The 18,718-nt window shown below is 48.9% G+C and overlaps 1 protein-coding gene across 1 annotated transcript in view; it reads right to left on the reverse strand.

Moving 5' to 3' along the window:
- PLA2G4E (phospholipase A2 group IVE) overlaps positions 1-18,718 on the reverse strand; it is a 57,907-nt gene continuing 39,189 nt past the window's right edge. The window contains exons 12-20 of the mRNA XM_060003563.1: positions 18,020-18,156; positions 15,457-15,679; positions 12,896-13,010; positions 12,204-12,341; positions 10,656-10,763; positions 9,905-10,108; positions 8,500-8,666; positions 920-1,103; positions 1-495 (exon numbers count right to left, since the gene is read on the reverse strand). Of these exons, the coding sequence (XP_059859546.1) occupies positions 257-495; positions 920-1,103; positions 8,500-8,666; positions 9,905-10,108; positions 10,656-10,763; positions 12,204-12,341; positions 12,896-13,010; positions 15,457-15,679; positions 18,020-18,156 (1,515 nt within the window). The 3' untranslated portion in view covers positions 1-256. The remainder of the gene's footprint in view (positions 496-919; positions 1,104-8,499; positions 8,667-9,904; positions 10,109-10,655; positions 10,764-12,203; positions 12,342-12,895; positions 13,011-15,456; positions 15,680-18,019; positions 18,157-18,718) is intronic.

Below are 18,718 nucleotides of genomic sequence, written 5' to 3' on the forward strand. Positions count from 1 at the left end.
TAAAGATGTTTAAAAAAAAATTCCAGTGGGTATAAAGCCCCATTACATCCCCTTGTTATTTTCCTTTGTCTCTTTCTCTTTCTCCTTCAACCTTTTTTTTTTTAATTTTAATTTTTTTGATAGAAAGCCCAGGCCAGCCTGCCTGCAGCCCTTGCTAGACAGCGGAGGTGGCTCTGAGGGCCGGTCAGCCCTGGGTTCTGCACCTCTGATGCTAGAAGCAGACACAGGACTGTCCTGGGACTTTAGGGGGGACTCTTTACGGGTGTCCTGGGACTTTAGGGGGACACTGGCTCTTCAGGCGTTTCTTCTTCTCTACTGCTAGTCGCAAGGCCTGAAGGAGCTTGTCCTTATTATTCAGGATGTTATATTCGGAGAGCTTCACCAGCTTGTCGAAGGCGGCCTCTGTGTACGTCAGCTCCTTGGTGGCGTAGGGAGATTTGGGACCATAGATGTCAACCTGGCCCTGCTCCAGCTCCTCGGGGCTTCGCTCCACACCTGGAGGAGCAGAAGGACTTGCTGTAGCCCCTTATCACGTGAGGTTGTAATGGTTTGTTTCTGCCCCTCTCCCTGAGGCCCACCCCTGCACACCCACAATAAAACGTGCCCATGTGCACACTCACACACGCAGATGCGCACGCACACCTCCTAGCCCACCAGGGCGAGGGACATAGCTTGCCCATCTCAGGACCTCCCTGGCACCGCACAGCGCCAGGCTGTGAATGACTGAAAGAGTAGAGCTTGACATCGCCGGCGCACGGGGGCATGGGGGCCTGTTCTTTCTCGCCGAAGCCAAGCTGGGCTCAGACAGGAGCTATGCCAGGCTTTCCCATTAGTGCTGTCAGGAGACTGCACATGTCTAAGAACAGGAGCTCTCCGTCCAAGACCAGTTGGGGTGCGACCTGAGCTCCCGGCGGCTTACCTGGGGCCTTGTACTTTTGGAAGGTGTCGCTGATGAGTGGGAAGAAAATCACAGTGGGGGCATCGGGCTCCTGGGAGCTCTCCATCAGGTAGCACTCCTTGAGGTTATCCTCCTCCTCCTGCACCTCATATTTGGGGAAGGGGATGTTCTGCTCGGTGCAGTACTTGCAGGTTTGTTTCATGGGCTGGAACATCACAGGAGGACATGTTTGAGTATCAGGAGGGGTGAGGGTGGGCAAGAAACACAGAATTCTTAGGTCCAGCTTTCTGATTTCCCCAGCTAACAACTCAGGTCTCCAACTGCTCTGCCTATGTGTGCTCTTTTTAGGACAAACCTGGATCCGGATGAAGAGCCAGGGGCAGTAGGTTGGTGTGTGTCCAACTGCAAGCTCCTTCCCCAAGTAAATTGGACAGAAGCTCTTCTGATGATGCTTCACCCACAGACCTGGAGATGTGGCTGGCTCCCTAAGAGGGTGACAGCCATGGCTGGCCAGGCTCCTGCAGGACACTCATGGGCTTTGGAACGTGACAGGGCCAGAAAGGACTCTGAAAGGGCATCTTTATAAACAGGATGTAACAGAAAAAGCAGCAGACTTGGAGTATCAGAATCCCCTTAGTTCTTCCCCGTTCTAAGCTCACTAGCTGTGCGATCTTAAGCAAGCCATTTACCCTCTCTGTGCCTCACCTTCCTCACCTATAACAGGAATAATAGCAGTTGTGCCATCTACCTCAAAGAGCTGGTGTAAGGATCAAGGGAGATCATGTGTAGGAAAGCATGTTGTCCCTTGTTTACAAACTTAGGTCATTATCATTGGTGTCATCCTTGTCATCTGTCCATACTCCCCTTTCCCTGGCCTCAGGATAGGACTGTATTAAAGTAGACCAGGGAGAGGAACCAAGATGGCAGAGTAGAAGGATGTGCTCTCACTCCCTCTTGCGAGAACACCAGAATCACAACTAGCTGCTGGACAATCATTGACAGGAAGACACTGGAACTCACCAAAAAAGATACCCGACATCCAAAGACAAAGGAGAAGCCACAATGAGATGGCAGGAGGGGTGCAATCACAGTAAAATCAAATCCCTTAACTGCTGGGTGGGTGACTCACAGACTGGAGAACACTTATACCACAGAAGTCCACCCACTGGAGTGAAGGTTCTGAGCCCTACATCAGGCTTCCCAACCTGGGGATCTGGCAACAGGAGGAGGAATTCCTAGAGAATCAGACTTCAAAGCCTAGTGGGAATTGATTGCAGGACTTCCACAGGGCTGGGGGGATCAGAGACTCCACTCTTGGAGGGCACACACAAAGCAGTGTGTGCATCAGGACCCAGGGGAGGGAGCAGTGACCCCAGGGGAGACTAAACCAGACCTACCTGCTAGTGTTGGAGGGTCTCCTGCAGAGGCGGGAGGGGTGGTGGCTGTGGCTCACCGTGGGGACAAGGACACTGGCAGCAGAAGTTCTGGGAAGTAATACTTGGCATGAGCCCTCCCAGAGTCTGTCCTTAGCCCCACCAAAGAGCCCAGGTATGCTCCAGTGTTGGGTTGCCTCAGGCCAAACAACCAAGAGGGAGGGAACCCAGCCCCACCCATCAACAGTCAAGCGGATTAAAGTTTTACTGAGCTCTGCCCACCAAAGCAACATCAGCTCTACCCACCACCAGCCCCTCCCATCAGGAAACTTACACAAGTCCCTTAGATAGCCTCATCCACCAGAAGGCAGACAGCAGAAGCAAGAAGAATTACAATCCTGCAGCCTGTGGAACAAAAACCACATTCACAGAAACATAGACAAGATGAAAAGGCAGAGGGCTATGTACCAGATGAAGGAACAAGATAAAACCCCAGAAAAACAACTAAATGAAGTGGAGATAGGCAACCTTCCAGAAAAAGAATTCAGAATAATGATAGTGAAGATGATCCAGGACCTTGGAAAGAGAATGGAGGCAAAGATCAAGAAGGTGCAAGAAATGTTTAACAAAGACCTAGAAGAATTAAAGAACAAACAAACAGATGAACAACACAATAACTGAAATGAAAACTACACTAGAAGGAATCAATAGCAGAATAACTGAGGCAGAAGAACAGAAAAGCGACCTGGAAGACAATGGTGGAATTCACTGCTGCAGAACAGAATAAAGAAAAAAGCACGAAAAGAAATGAAGACAACCTAAGAGACCTCTGGGACAACATTAAACGCAACAACATTCGCATTATAGGGGTCCCAGAGGAGAAGACAGAGAGAAAGGACCAGGGAAAATATTTGAAGAGATTATAATCAAAAACTTCCGTAACATGGGAAAGGAAGTAGCCACCGAAGTCCAGGAAGCACAGCGAGTCCCATACAGGATAAACCCAAGGAGAAACACACCGAGACACGTAGTAATCAAATTGGCAAAAATTAAAGACAAAGAAAAATTATTGAAAGCAGCAAAGGAAAAACAACAAATAACATACAAGGGAACTCCCATAAGGTTAACAGCTGATTTCTCAGCAGAAACTCTACAAGCCAGAAGGGAGTGGCATGATATACTTAAAGTGATGAAAGGGAAGAACCTACAACCAAGATTACTCAACTCAGCAAGGATCTCATTCAGATTTGATGGAGAAATCAAAAGATTTACAGACAAGCAAAAGCTAAGAGAATTCAGCACCACCAAACCAGCTCTACAACAAATGCTAAAAGAACTTCTCTAAGTGGGAAACACAAGAGAAGAAAAGGACCTACAAAAACAAACCCAAAACAATTAAGAAAATGGTCATAGGGACATACATATCAATAATTACCTTCAACGTGAATGGATTAAATGCTCCAACCAAAAGACACAGGCTTGCTGAATGAATACAAAAACAACACCCATATATATGATGTCTACAAGAGACCCACTTCAGACCTAGGGACACATACAGACTGAAAGTGAGGGGATGGAAAAAGATATTCCATGAAAATGGAAATCAAAAGAAAGCTGGATTAGCTATACTCATATCAGATAAAATAGACTTTAAAGAATGTTACAAGAGACAAAGAAGGACACTACATAATGATCAAGGGATCAATCCAAGAAGAAGATATAACAATTATAAATATATATGCACCCAACATAGGAGCACCTCAATACATAAGGCAACTGCTAACAGCTATAAAAGAGGAAATCGACAGTAACACAATATTAGTGGGGGACTTTAACACCTCACTTACACCAATGGACAGATCATCCAAAATGAAAATAAATAAGGAAACACAAGCTTTAAATGATACATTAAACAAGATGGACTTAATTGATATTTATAGGACATTCCATCCAAAAACAGCAGATTACACTTTCTTCTCAAGTGCTCATGGAACATTCTCCAGGATAGATCACATCTTGGGTCACAACTCAAGCCTCAGTAAATCTGAGAAAATTGAAATTATATCAAGCATCTTTTCTGACCACAATGCTATGAGATTAGAAATGAATTACAGGGGAAAAAACGTAAAAAACACAAACACATGGAGGCTAAACAATACGTTACTAAATAACCAAGACATCACTGAAGAAATCAAAGAGGAAATCAAAAAATACCTAGAGACAAATGACAATGAAAACACGATGATCCAAAACCTATGGGATGCAGCAAAAGGAGTTCTAAGAGGGAAGTTTATAGCTATACAAGCCTACCTCAAGAAACAAGAAAAATCTCAAGTAAACAATCTAACATTACACCTAAAGGAACTAGAGAAAGAAAACAAACAAAACCCAAAGTTAGCAGAAGGAAAGAAATCATAAAGATCAGAGCAGAAATAAATGAAATAGAAACAAAGAAAACAATAGCAAAGATCAATAAAACTAAAAGCTGGTTCTTTGAGAAGATAAACAAAATTGATAAACCATTAGCCAGACTCATCAAGAAAAATAGGGAGAGGACTCAAATCAATAAAATTAGAAATGAAAAAGGAGAAGTTACAACAGACACTGCAGAAATACAAAGCACCCTAAGAGACTACTACAAGCAACTCTATGCCAATAAAATGGACAACATGGAAGAAATGGGCAAATTCTTAGAAAGGTATAACCTTCCAATACTGAACCCGGAAGAAATAGAAAATAAGAACAGACCAATCACAAGTAATGAAATTGAAACTGTGATTAAAAATCTTCCAACAAACAAAAGTTCAGGACCAGGTGGCTTCACAGGTGAATTCTATCAAACATTTAGAGAAGAGCTAACACCCATCCTTCTCAAACTCTTCCAAAAAATTGCAGAGGAAGGAACACTCCCAAACTCATTCTATGAGGCCACCATCACCCTGATACCAAAACCAGACAAAGATACTACAAAAAAAGAAAATTATAGACCAATATCACTGATGAATATAGATGCAAAAATCCTCAACAAAATACCAGCAAACAGAATCCAACAACACATTAAAAGGATCATACACCACGATCCAGTGGGATTTATCCCAGGGATGTAAAGATTCTTCAATATACGGAAATCAATCAATGTTATACACCATATTAACAAATTGAAGAATAAAAACCGTATGATCATCTCAATAGGTGCAGAAAAAGCTTGTGACAAAACTCAATACCAATTTATGAAAAAAACTCTCCAGAACGTGGGCATAGAGGGAACCTACCTCAACATAATAAAGGCCATATACAACAAACCCACAGCAAACATCATTGTCAATGGTGAAAAACTGAAAGCATTTTCTCTAAGATCAGGAATAAGACAAGGGTATCCACTCTCACCACTATTATTCAACATAGTTTTGGAAGTTCTAGCCATGGCATCAGAGAAGAAAAAGAAATAAAAGGAATACAAATTGGAAAAGAAGAAGTAAAACTGTCACTGTTTGCAGATGACATGATACTATACAAAGAGAATCCTAAAAATGCCACCAGAAAGCTAGTAGAGCGAATCAATGAATTTGGTAAAGTTGCAGGATACAAAATTAATGCACAGAAATCTCTTGCATTCCTATACACTAATGAAAAATCTGAAGACAAATTAAGGAAACACTCTCATTTACCACTGCAACAAAAAGAATAAAATACCTAGGAATAAACCTACCTAGGGAGACAAAAGACCTGTATGCAGAAAACTATAAGACACTGATGAAAGAAATTAAAGATGATACTAACAGATGGAGAGATATACCATGTTCTTGGATTGGAAGAATCAATATTGTGAAAATGACTATACTACCCAAAGCAATCTACAGATTCAATGCAATCCCTATCAAATTAGCAATGGCATTTTGTACAGAACTAGAACAAATCATCTTAAAATTTGTATGGAGACACAAAAGACCCCGAATAGCCAAAGCACTCTGGAGGGGAAAAAACGGAGCTGGAGGAATCAGACTCCCGGACTTCAGACTATACTACAAAACTACAATAATCAAGACAATATGGTACTGGCACAAAAACAGAAACATAGATCAATGGACAAGATAGGAAGCCCAGAGGTAAACCCATGCACCTATGTTCAACTAATCTATGACAAAGGAGACAAAGATATACAATGGAGAAAAGACAGTCTCTTCAATAAGTGGTGCTGGGAAAACTGGACAGCTACATGTAAAAGAATGAAATTAGAACACTCTAACACCATACACAAAAATAAACTCAAAATGGATTCGAGACCTAAATGTAAGACCGGACACTATAAAACTCTTAGAGGAAAACATAGGAAGAACACTCTTTGACATAAATCACAGCAAGATCTTTTTTGATCTACCTCCTAGAGTACTGGAAATAAAAACAAAAGTAAACAAATGGGACCTAATGAAACTTCAAAGCTTTTGCACAGCAAAGGAAACCATAAACAAGACGAAAAGACAACCCTCAGAATGGGAGAAAATATTTGCAAACGAATCAATGGACAAAGGATTAATCTCCAAAATATATAAACAGCTAATGCAGCTCAATATTAAAGAAACAAACAACCCAATCCAAAAATGGGCAGAAGACCTAAATAGACATTTCTCCAAAGAAGACATACAGATGGCCAAGAAGCACATGAAAAGATGCTCAACAACATCACTAATAACTAGAGAAATGCAAATCAAAACTACAATGAGGTATCACCTCACACCAGTTAGAATGGGCATCATCAGAAAACCTACAAACAACAAATGCTGGAGAGGGTGTGGAGAAAAGGGAACCCTCTTGCACTGTTGGTGGGAATGTAAATTGATATGGCCACTATGGAGAACATTATGGAGATTCTTTAAAAAACTAAAAATAGAATTACCATATGACCCAGCAATCCCACTACTGGGCATATACCCAGAGAAAACCATAATTCAAAAAGACACATGCACCCCAATGTTCATTGCAGCACTATTTACAATAGCCAGGTCATGGAAGCAACCTAAATGCCCATTGACAGACGAACGGATAAAGAAGATGTGGTACATACATACAATGGAATATTACTCAGCCATAAAAAGGAACAAAACTGAGTCATTTGTTGAGACGTGGATGGATCTAGAGACTGTCATACAGAGTGAAGTAAGTCAGAAAGAGAAAAGCAAATATCGTATATTAATGCATGTATGTGGAACCTAGAAAAATGGTACAGATGAACCGGTTTGCATGAGAGAAGTTGAGACACAGATGTAGAGAACAAACCTATGGACACCAATGGGGGAAAACCCCAGGGGGTTGGGGATGGTAGTGTGCTGAATTGGGCGATTGGGATTGACATGTATACACTGATGTGTATAAAATTGATGACTAATAAGAACCTGCTGTATGAAAAATAATAATAAAATAAATAAAGTAGACCAAAAAACAGTTTCTTTCCCTTGAAAATCCAGAACTTTTCAAAAGGAAATAAATTAAAATAAATAAAAATCTCTGGTCCTAACTCTTTGGTGTAATTACATGGAGGCTCATACTTCCTGGTAGTGGGGAGACCATGTGATCACTTTGAACATAGGACATTACAAGCTCCTGAAGTGGTACAAAACTTTACAATTGACTGGGTTCTATTAAGGTTATTATTATTTTTTTAATTAATTAATTTATTTATTTATTTTTGGCTGCATTGGGTCTTCGTTGCTATGTGCGGGCTTCTCACTTCAGTGGCTTCTCTTGTTACAGAGCACGGGCTCTAGGCACACGGGCTTCAGTAGTTGTGGCACGCGGGCTCAGTAGTTGTGGCTTGCGGGCTCAGCAGTTGTGGCTCGTGGCCTCTAGAGCACGGGCTCGGTAGTTGTAGTGCATGGGCTTAGTTGCTCCGCGGCATGTGGGTTCTTCCCGGACAAGGGCTCGAACCCGTGTCCCCTGAATTGGCAGGCAGAGTCTTCACCACTGTGCCACCAGGGAAGCCCTAAGGTTATTTTTTAAACTCTTTTTTATTTTGCAGCTAAAGAATTGCCAAATATGGGAAATGCTCAAATGTAAGAATAAAATTGGAATTAGCTCAGTGAATCTAGTAAACCCATTGCATGCGGGCCAGCGGGCTACGCCTCTGAGGTTTGGAGGTGTAACCTCCATCAGGGATGGTGGCTTGAGCTTCTCCGATGCTAAGTCTAGAAGCCTGTGGGGAGTGGGGCGGGAGCCTTTCTTTGCCAAACTTGCCTTTGTCTGGGACCCAGCACAGTAATTGAGGTGGATGATGAGGTCAGCTTTTCTCTCCGGCCTGAGGACGGGCGGGTAGCTGGAGTTGATGACGAATGCAGTGTCCAGCAGGCACAAGTGGTTCACGGACGCTGTCAGCTTGTTTGGGAAGCCATCTAGCACCGAGTCTGAAAGTCAAGGCTTGTGGTTATCCTCACTCCTTGGCGCCCTGATCTCAGCAGATGGTCAGAGGCACCTGCTGGGGATGGGATGCCCTGCCCGGAGCTCATCCACTTCAGCCTGGCCTCCAGCCCTCCCCTTGGCCAGCGTACCCGGTGAGTCCCAGTGTCCCCCTGGGTAGGCTGAAGAAGAACAGCATTATCTGGGGAGTTTAGCAAGTCTTTTATGGAACATGCACAGAGAGCCCACTAAGGCTCAGCCCCATAATTTGTGGTGCAGCAGGGGCTTAAGACTATCCTATAAATTAGTGCAGACCATGGGCCCAGAGCCAGCTGCCTTTTCTGCCCCAGATAGTGAGGACAAAGATCATTAGCCTAGGCTCAAGCAGCCATTGCAGGCTGTGGCCAAGTAAAATACCAAAGATGGTGGAAAGTCAAATTTAGATCCTCAGCAGGGTAGGGACGAAGTCTTGAGTTGAAGCTGCAAGACCACAGTTTAAGAGCCAGCTCTGCCACTCACCATTTGGAGGAGCCTGGGCTGGGCCGTTCCTGCCCAACTCCGGGGGCAGCACTTACATTAAAACGTGTCCCCAGGGGCTTCCCTGGTGGTGCAGTGGTTAAGAATCCGCCTGCCAATGCAGGGGACACGGGTTTGCGCCCTGGTCCGGGAAGATCCCACATGCTGCGGAGCAACTAAACCTGTGCGCCACAACTACTGAGCCCACACGCCATAACTACAGAAGCCCGCATGCCTAGAGCCCGTGCTCTGCCGCGAGAGAAGCCACTGCAACAGGAGGCCCGCGCACCGCAACGAAGAGTAGCCCTCACTTGCCGCAACTAGAGAAAACCCGCGCACAGCAACGAAGACCCGACGCAGCCAAAAATAAATAAAATAAAATAAATACATTTTTTTTAAAATGAAGAAAAAGAAAAAAGGTGTCCCCAGAACACAACTGTAGAAAGTCAGGGCCCATATTTCCCCAACTGTAAAATGGGGTCAACTTCTACCTGCTGGGATTGTTATACAGATGCTGTATAGAGTCATTGTACAGATTCAATTAATTAAATACACCACCACTCCACCTGTTGTTCAAGGCTTCACCAGATGTAGAATACACTATGGGGAGAGTCTGCCACTTGGGCCCAATGAACATGGGCAGAGGAGTTTTCTCATCCTTTCTCCCTCCACATCCACTTCCCCTTCCTCTAAACAGAGGTAGGCCTCAAGGGGCAGCAGGTAAGGTTACCCTTCCACGTGGAGAACTGGCCATTCTGGTAGTAGTCAGTGTGCATCTGCAGCCCCAGCAGGAAGTTGTGGAACTCAGACAAAAAGGCCCGGGAGGTGAGGATGTTGCGGAAAGTATTGGACAGCCATGACCCTGGCATCACCACCGTGGTGTCCAGCATGTTGGCATCACATTTGGGGATTTCAGGTAGGAGTGGCTCATCTTCTGCAGGGGAGGGGGGTGGATGGAGGACAGGTTACAGAGCTGGAGTCCCCAGATTGCCCAGGTGAAGCACCCCATGGTTGCCCTGCACCCAGGGGTCAGCCTGTAAGTGCAGTGCACACCTTCCTTGTCTAGTTCTCGGAGCCAGGAGGACCCAGGGGAGAGACATAGAACAGGGGCAGGGTAGAGGAGAAGGAGGGGGGTGACAGGAAAGGAGGGGTTCCAGAGAAGACAGAGAGTCCAGAAGGGTGACCTTTAACTGCATTCATAGATCCCCACCCTCTGCAGCTCTCCTGGGCACCGTGCAGCTCTTCCAAGCCTACCACACGGTGCATCCACTCCCCCGGGCCAGGCCAGAGCTGGCAAAGGTGTATCCAAATGCAACCACCCTCCTTTCCAGGCAGGGAAGACCCCCTAGCTGCCCTCCTATTTCCATGGGCCATAGGGATGAGGTTGAAACACCTGGCAGGTGGACTGCTCCTCAGTTGCTGATCCACCTTCCCCACCCTGCCATCGCCCAACCAGGAGGGGAAGCCAGTGGGTCACCCACCGATATCATGCACTCTCTCCCTTGTCCACCTGTGGAAAAACTCCTCCGAGGTGTGGGACAAATTCCAGGCATCGAGCAGGTTCAGGGAGAAGATGCTGCTCCACAGACCTAGGGAGCAGGATCAGCGGTGAGCTGCTGTGCCCAAGAGCCTCCAGGCCCACCCAAATACTGATTGATTCTGCCTTGGACTCGATGCCCCCTCCAAGTCAAGCTGCTCAGGGAGTGGGACGGGCTTTCATTTCCCTCTCCCCACAGTGCAGCTCGACATAAGTGACTCAGCTCTCCTCCACTCTCCTCTTGGAACTGGAAGAGGGTATGAAGGCATATAAGGCACAGCCCCAGGAGAGACTTAATGCTGACAAGTGCAGGCTTCAAGTTCAAGTCCAGAAATCACCCCTTGCATCAGTTAACACACTAGTTTAGGACAGCGCCTGGCACATGGTGAGCACTCAATAAATGTAACACCATCTCTTATTATGATTTAAAAAATGCAACACAGTAATAATAATACTCATGTGAAATCTTTCACATACATTGACCCATTTGAATCCTCCGTAAGGTTGGTTTTACTCTTAAGCCCAGTTTACAGATGAGAACACTGAAGCTCAGGAAGGTTAGGTAATTTGGCCTACTTTGCACAGCTAACAAATGAGGAACCAGAGTTCAAGTCCGAGTGTCTCACCTACAGATCTCTGAGCCACATGCTCAACAGCACAGGTGTTCAGAGGAAGGAGAGGCTGCTGGGGGCTGTGGGCTTCGGGGTTGACTTCCCAGAAGAAATGGAGCTTAAGTGGGACTTTCTGGGATGGGTTGGATTTGGGATAGATGGAAGGGAGGGGGAGGCAGACAACTAGTTTAAATAAGGGCATAACTGTTGTTGAGGCTGTAAAAATGGGTCCGTTTTTTGCGGTTGCCCTTTGACAGATGTACTTTGGGCTCTGAAGGGGAGAACTCTACGAGTGGACATCACAGTCAGGCCCCTGCACTCAGTGGGCCTGGCTTCTGGAGGACCAGGGAACATAGTGTTGGGAGCTGGGCCAGGCTTCCCCAGACACTCTGTCTTCACCCTGAGGTCCCCTCTGGCCCCTTGGATCCCAGGGGCTGGTTCAAGCCCCGGAAACAGGCATGTTGCTTCCTGGAACCAGGGAGAAGGGGGTAGAAGTTCCAGAAGCTTCCATCTCAGCCTGCAACTCCCAGTCTTGTTCTGAACGGACACCAGGGAGACGACTGGAGACCAGGACATTGGGAGAGTCCCCTTTGTTCCCCAGTGACCCAGGAGCCCCTGTCAGGTCCTTCTGGGCCCACAGGGTCACAGGGAGATCAGGGCAGTCTGGGAGGCTGGGAGGCTCCGGAGCCTCTCCTGGAATGAGGGTATGCTGACAAATGCCAGGAGGGTCACATGCCCAAGGGATAACCCAAACCAGCACCAGCACCTGGCACATGATCCTGGGGGAACAGACCGTGTCTCCTCGTCATTCCTCTAATCAAACGCGGAGCCTGTTCCGCACGGGGCAGGGTTCCCAGGGGCCTCCCCCAGCCAGGAGTCACCTAGCATGTAGCATATCCGCGACTCTGGGATCCTCCTCATCAGTCGCCCCATGAAGAACTCGGAGCCGAAGAGCTCGGTGGGAATGAAGGCTCCATACTTCTGCAGGCCCACCTCGTAGGGGGAGAACTCGAACCACTCTGCACACGAAGCAGCAGGGCAGGGTGTCAGTCTCAGGCCGGGGCGGCCCCGCCCACCCTTCTCCCTGCTCGCGCCGTCTCCCCGGCCGCGAGGAGCCTGGGATGGGGAGGCCGCAGTTCCCCCACAGGGCACAGGGGGGCGCCCGTGACCGGCTTCTGCTGGCCCGGCAAGACTCAGTGTTGCAAGCTGCACAGGCTCGTTTGCGCCTCATAAACCCGGACCAAAACCGGACCCCGAAGCAGGGCAGGTCTCTAGAGTCCCTCCATCCTGGCAGCTTAAGAAATGTCTAGGACTCTCTCCCTTCACGACCTTTATTTCCTCTATCCCATCAAATCTCTGCTCAGGGGAGCCATAGGACCCCTGCTGCCCACCGGCTACACGCGTCTGGGCAGAAGCGGGTAGCCAAGTGGATTTCTTCGGCTGTCAGCACATTCTTGCTGTGGAGGCTGGCAAAGGTATGGTGGCGGGACGTGTGCGCTGGGGTACTGAGTGCCTTTGCCTGCTGAGAAGGGACCCACCCCGCCCCGGGGAAATTGCTAGCCACCAGTGTTACCTCTGAAATCCTGGTTGCTTACATCATCCTTGACATTGATGGTGAGGTAGATGGGCAGGGGGTTCTGGCCCTGACACAAAGCAGCACGCTGATCTGACAGTTTGCATTCATATCTCTGTGTGGAAAAATAATGGTTAAGGAGAAGGAGCAGACAAGCAGCCAGGAAGCGGTGCAGAGTAAGAGGACAGTCTGGACCTCTGGCAGCCCACCAGGCTCCTGAGCCCACCAGGCTGCTCTGGAGGTCTCACCTGATACCAGTCAAAGCTACTCTTAAAATGTACCCAGAAAATGTTCACTCATCCTTGGGCCGTTCATCACCCCAGACACATGGACAGGGTGGGACTGGATCTGCAGTTTAGAGCTGTCCTTCAGAGTCCTGGGGTTCTCCTCGAGTCTCAGGGACCAGAGAATGAAAAGGCAGGGGTGGAGGAGGCCACCACTGCCCCTTCTTCATCCTCATCACCTTCCACCCTACTCAAACCAGAGCAGCTCCATTTTTTTAAAAATCTGCTTTGCAGGTTGGGCTCTCTCATAAATTCATTTGGGAGGGAAAAAAAAAGATTCTTCTTTTTAAACAAAAGATTTGGAAACTTGGCACTGGATGGCAGTCAAATTCCCTCTAAGCCCCCAGAGCACTAAGTGGTGTAATCAAAGTGGGAGTCCTGCAGATCAGCCTGGACCACAGGCCACCTCCCAAAATGAATCAGCCAGTGTAGACAAGGCCACTGGAGGCTTTAGAGGACCAGGCTCTGACCCCAGGCCAAGCAGCTGCCTGGTGGGTGACATCCATGGTTGCGCGAGTGTGTAAAGGCACAGAACTTGTGTGGGATGGTAAACATGTGTGGGTCAAACAACTCTTAGGCCTCCCTTGCAAGGCCAACAGGATGCCTGTCAGAACTGGGCCCAGAGATATGGGCACCACAGCAATGACCGTCATGGAAGGAGAGGAAGTTGCAGACCCGGGGAAGAGCCCAATCCATACTCATTGTCAAGGGGGCCTGAGGCAAAGGAGCTCCTGCCTTGGCCAGAGTGGAAGAGCAGAGGCCTCCTTCCATCAATCCTAGACTTGCTTTCCCAGGAACATAGGCTCCTTCCTACACCAAACCCTGGGCAATGCTCAGACTCTAATGTTAAAAGCCTTGGAGCTTTCCTCCTCACCACATGGAGCACTAACTACTCTAAGAAATATTAACTGTTGACGAAACGGTTGATGAAATTCCCATTTAAGGAATAGCACAGAGCAGAGCCAGAATTCAAATCCTGTCCTGCCTGAATCCAAAAGCCAACACCCTCAGCCTCTGCCTGCCCTGCTCCATCATGTGGACAGAGTAGACAGTGGGTTATCAGAAAGGGCAGGGATTCATCCAAGGCTGTGAGTGCCCGCGTTTGAATCCCCACTGTCTAGCACAGTTCCTGGCATGCAGGAGGTACTTAATTTTGTCGAAAGAATGAATGGGGGAATGAATGAATGTTGAAGATGAGGTTTGGTCTGTCCTTGGTTGCTCAAATTGTGTTTTCTGGAAGAGGGGATCTACTAGAAAAGAGTTTGCTGTCCCTCTTCCTTCTGGTAAGTTCTGATTTGAATTCTGAACTCTTCAGACACCTTTGGGAGTGGGGCAGACAGCCATAGGCCTGGATAGAAATTAGATGGGAAGCCCTACTCTGGGGTCAAGCAACAGCCAAATTTGGTTCCACCCTGGGGCCTGGGCAGTCGGAAGGGTCCAGGTGTTAGCGGAGCTCACCCTGATGTCCGGGATGGCAGCATCCCATGGGGATCCCACTGCCCTACCATGGCCCGCATGGCTCTCACAGCAGCTGGGTCCCAACACAGGCTGCTTCTCTTCTTGGGCACACACTGCTCAGATCATTGGATATCAGAGCTGGAAGGAACCTCACTGGGCTCATCCTCCGTGTGGCGGCCATGAGAAGGGGCCCAGCAGACCTCCAACTACAGGAGTGTAATTGGCTGATGGCCCAGCTACCGTGCTCTGAAATCCAGGGCTGAGTTTGTTCTAAGGCCACACTTCCCACTGGGCTGGTCCCAGCCCATGACTGAGCGTGGCAGGGATCCTGAGGCAGGCCCACTGTGGTGGAGGGGAGGGGGCGGTGCCAGACTCCTCCGATGGCCAATTTGGCTGGGGAACTCTGCAAGGGTCACTGTGCTGACCTTTCAGACCGCACAGGGGGCTAGGATGCTTCCACCTGGCCTTTCCTTCCCTCTCTCCTCCACTTGGGGTCAGGCTTACATCACACTCTGATGGCTCCCTCCCCATTTTCTCTCACAGGTTCTCAGAGGGCCCGCTGCCTCTCGGAAAGGTTGCACCTAAGTCACCCCTGATGTGAGGGTTTCAGTCATATTCCAAAGGGACTCGGGAAGACAATCCCACCATCTGCCTGCATCATGCGTTCTGATGCCTCATGCTTCTTAAGGCCCACGGGTGCATCTGCAGGTCTAACCTAACTCCCTCCTGCTGCGATGTACCTCCCGGTGCCCCAGTGAAGGCGGAGGGCTGGGCATCAGCCCCGGGCGGGCTGGGCTCCAGGGGAAGCTGAGCACCTACCTCGTCCCCCAGACAGGCCTCGACCAGCAGACCCCAGAAGTCTGTGAAGGTGACTTTGTAGCCTTCCTGCCTGCGCTGCTGCAGCTCCTCCCGGAATTTGAGGAGCTGATCTGGGAACAGAGCGGGCGTCTTGTCCTTGACTACGTGCCTCCGCGCCTCGAGGATGGCAAGCTCCAGGTTTTTGGAGGACCAGTCAGGGTCACGGTACAAGGTAGCCATGGTCCTGGAGAGAGACAGGCGTGGCTGAGAGAGCTGAGCCAGCCCTGGTCAGATCGACTCTGGACCCTGGCAGGAAAGGAGGTGGGTAGGTCATGGGAAACCCTCACCTGCCAGGAGAGGAGCCTGGAGGAAATGGGGTGAGGCCCAGTCAGGGAGGGGAGAACATTCTTACTCAAAGTCACAATTGCTGCCATTTCTTGACTGCCTGCCGTGTGCCAGGTGGAGCACAGTGCTTAACAGTGAAGATTCTGGACCCAGATCTTCCTGGGTTCAAAACCAGACTCTGCCACTCACCAGCCATGGGATCTGGGCAAGGTACCTAACTGCTCCTCACCTCAGTTTTCCCATCTGTGGGTTGGGGAGAAGGATGATAACTGTACCTACCTCACAGCGTTATTGTGAAGATGACATGAGTCAATGTAAAATGATTAGGACAGTACCGGGCACGAAGTAAGTGCTGGGGCCAGCATTTGACCCCAGGCTTTGCTGATTCCAAATCCTGGACTCTTCCCACTCTGCCACATTAATTCCCATAATTGTGATGCCAGCTAAGACTTACTTCCCCTTCTTCTTCTTAACTTCTATGTGGGCAGTGGGGAGGAGTAAAACAAAGATAGATATCCCCCTAGCCCTGGGTCTTTGCCTCTGTCTGCCTCTGCTTGGCCTGGACCCGGCTTTTCTCAGTCTAGGTCAGGACAGCACCCAGGAATCCCCCTCCCCACAGTGGACCTGGTCTACAGCTGCACAGCTGTCTGAGCAGCGGCCTCTCCCTTCAGGAGATTTCTTCAACAAAAAGTACCCTGCTCTCCATAAGGTTCACGCTGTTACTTTCATACCTTTAAAAAAGCTTTAAAAAAACATTACAAATGATTGATTTTGATTTTACAAAATTCCTTCCCAGTGCTTTCCCAGGCCAGGAGACACCCTACCCCCACCCCAGCTGGGTCTGAGTTCCTCCCAGTTTCCTGCCTGGCCCAGAGGTAGGCCAGGAGGATGCAGGTGCCCCTCTACCCTGGTGCAAACAAGTTTATCTCCTTAACCTACTTCCCATGGGCAGCGGTTTATCGGTGAGATTAAGAATGTGGGTCCCCCCCCCAAAAAAAAGAATGTGGGCCCTGGACTCAGACAGCCTGGGTTGAAATCCCAGCTCTACCGCTCATTAGCTGAGTGACCCTGGGCAAATTCCTTTCTTTCTCCAGCTGTAAAATGAGCATAATGACAACATCATCCTCATAGTCTTCTTGTGAAGAAGAAATGAGATAGTCCATTGGAAGCAGTCACCCCAGTGCTCCGTGCAGAGGCAATGCCCGTAATCGTCAGCTATCCTTCTGTCCCACCTGGGCTGAAGCCTCGGGGCCTCTGGTGCACCAGGAACCCTTGGTTTTCCTCACATCCACCCCCTCAAATGAAAGTTACCCAGAGCCCCTCCAGGATGAGGGACACAGCTTGGGACGCTGAGGGCTCTGAGGCCCACTAGTTACACACAGAATAAGATGCAGCCCTGGCTGAGAGGATGTGGGTGGTCACAGGCCTGGGTCACCCTAGACCAGGGCTGCATTACGACTTTGGTGGGCCCCTTCCACCATAAAAATATTAAAAATTATCTTCTATGACTGTTGTATAAAGACAAATATAGTGATATATTACTATATATTAAAACACTTTCTTCAACCTAGGTTTCTTTTAAAGAACTTAAAAGAAATTACAACATCTTTGTGGGCCGCCAGCGGCATCGTGAATCCCAGGTGCCGTGGCTCCTGTGGAGAAGCCGGCCTTGTGCTGGCCTCACCTGTCAGGGGAGCTAAGGGCTCACCCTCCCTGCTCACCAGCAAGAGTGAGGATGGGAGCCCGAGGACGCCTGCAGGGCAGAGGGAGCACGCAGGGCTGGGGGTGGGCTGGAACGTGGCAGCCAGAGCAGCGGGCCAGCTCCACCCACCCCAGGAGACCTGGCACAGTCTGAGAGAGGGCAGCTGCTGGGGAGATGCACCAGTGGCACCAGTGGTTCACTCATAACTGGCTGCCACGCTCCTGGGATCCTGCCATAGTAATGGAGTCATGACCAACACGTGTCCCTGGTGTACCCAGTACTGGGAGAGCATCTCACAACAACCCCATGAGGTCAGGGCTATTACTATCCCCACTTTACAGATACAGAAAATGAGACTCAGAGAAGTTCAACTGCATTCCCAAGGTCACACAGTGGTGAGGGGTAGAGCTGCCCAGGTGTCACGAGTCACTCTACTTGGGGCGGATGAGCTTTACCAGAGACCCCACCCCCGCCCGCCGGCCAGGCTGTTGGCTGCTCGCTCTGGGCTTCACCAGACAGTGGCCCCCCGCTCCTTACCAGGTGGCCCCTGACAGGCCAGTGATGTAGCTGGCACAGTTCAGGATGTTCAGCTTCTGCAGCCCCAGCAGGTGGCCATACATGGCAGTCATGGATCTTGTCCCACCCCCAGTGGCCATGATGGATATCAGTGGGACCTGGGGGCACATGGAGGCAGACTGCTGGGGCAATGCTGGGTAGGGGAAGACTTGGAGAGACAGGAGCTTAGAAATAACAGTGGAAGAGGAAGAGCTGGCTACAGAGAGCAGAGAGTGGGGACTGAGTGACCTGAAAACTGCCTTTCACAGAGTGTCAAGCCACCTGGTAGGTCTAGAACTGGACCTTAGTTCCAAACCCAGTGGTCGGTGTCGGGCTTGGTAAATTAGAAGGCCATGGCTGGAGGAGTTCTTGGCACTATTAATCTAGCTCTCAGTTAACAGATGATGAACTGGGGCCAGAGGGCTGGGTGGCTCGCTCAAGAGCCCAGCTAGCGTGTGATTCTCTAATGGCTGCAAATCAGCACCTGCTGTAGAGGGATTGGATGTCAGGCTCAGGCCTGGCACATGGTATGTGGTCCCTATAGACCATATGTGTAAAAGCAGGGGTAAATGGATTTTTGATGTGGGAAGGAGCACAGTTGTCACCTCTGGGTTTACTTAGGTTTAAGATGTCCTCAGTGTGTTTCCCTATAGATGGGAGAGCGAGGCGTGGAGTCTTTGC

Source organism: Delphinus delphis, chromosome 2 (genome assembly GCF_949987515.2).
Source record: "Delphinus delphis chromosome 2, mDelDel1.2, whole genome shotgun sequence".
Lineage (NCBI taxonomy): Eukaryota > Metazoa > Chordata > Mammalia > Artiodactyla > Delphinidae > Delphinus > Delphinus delphis.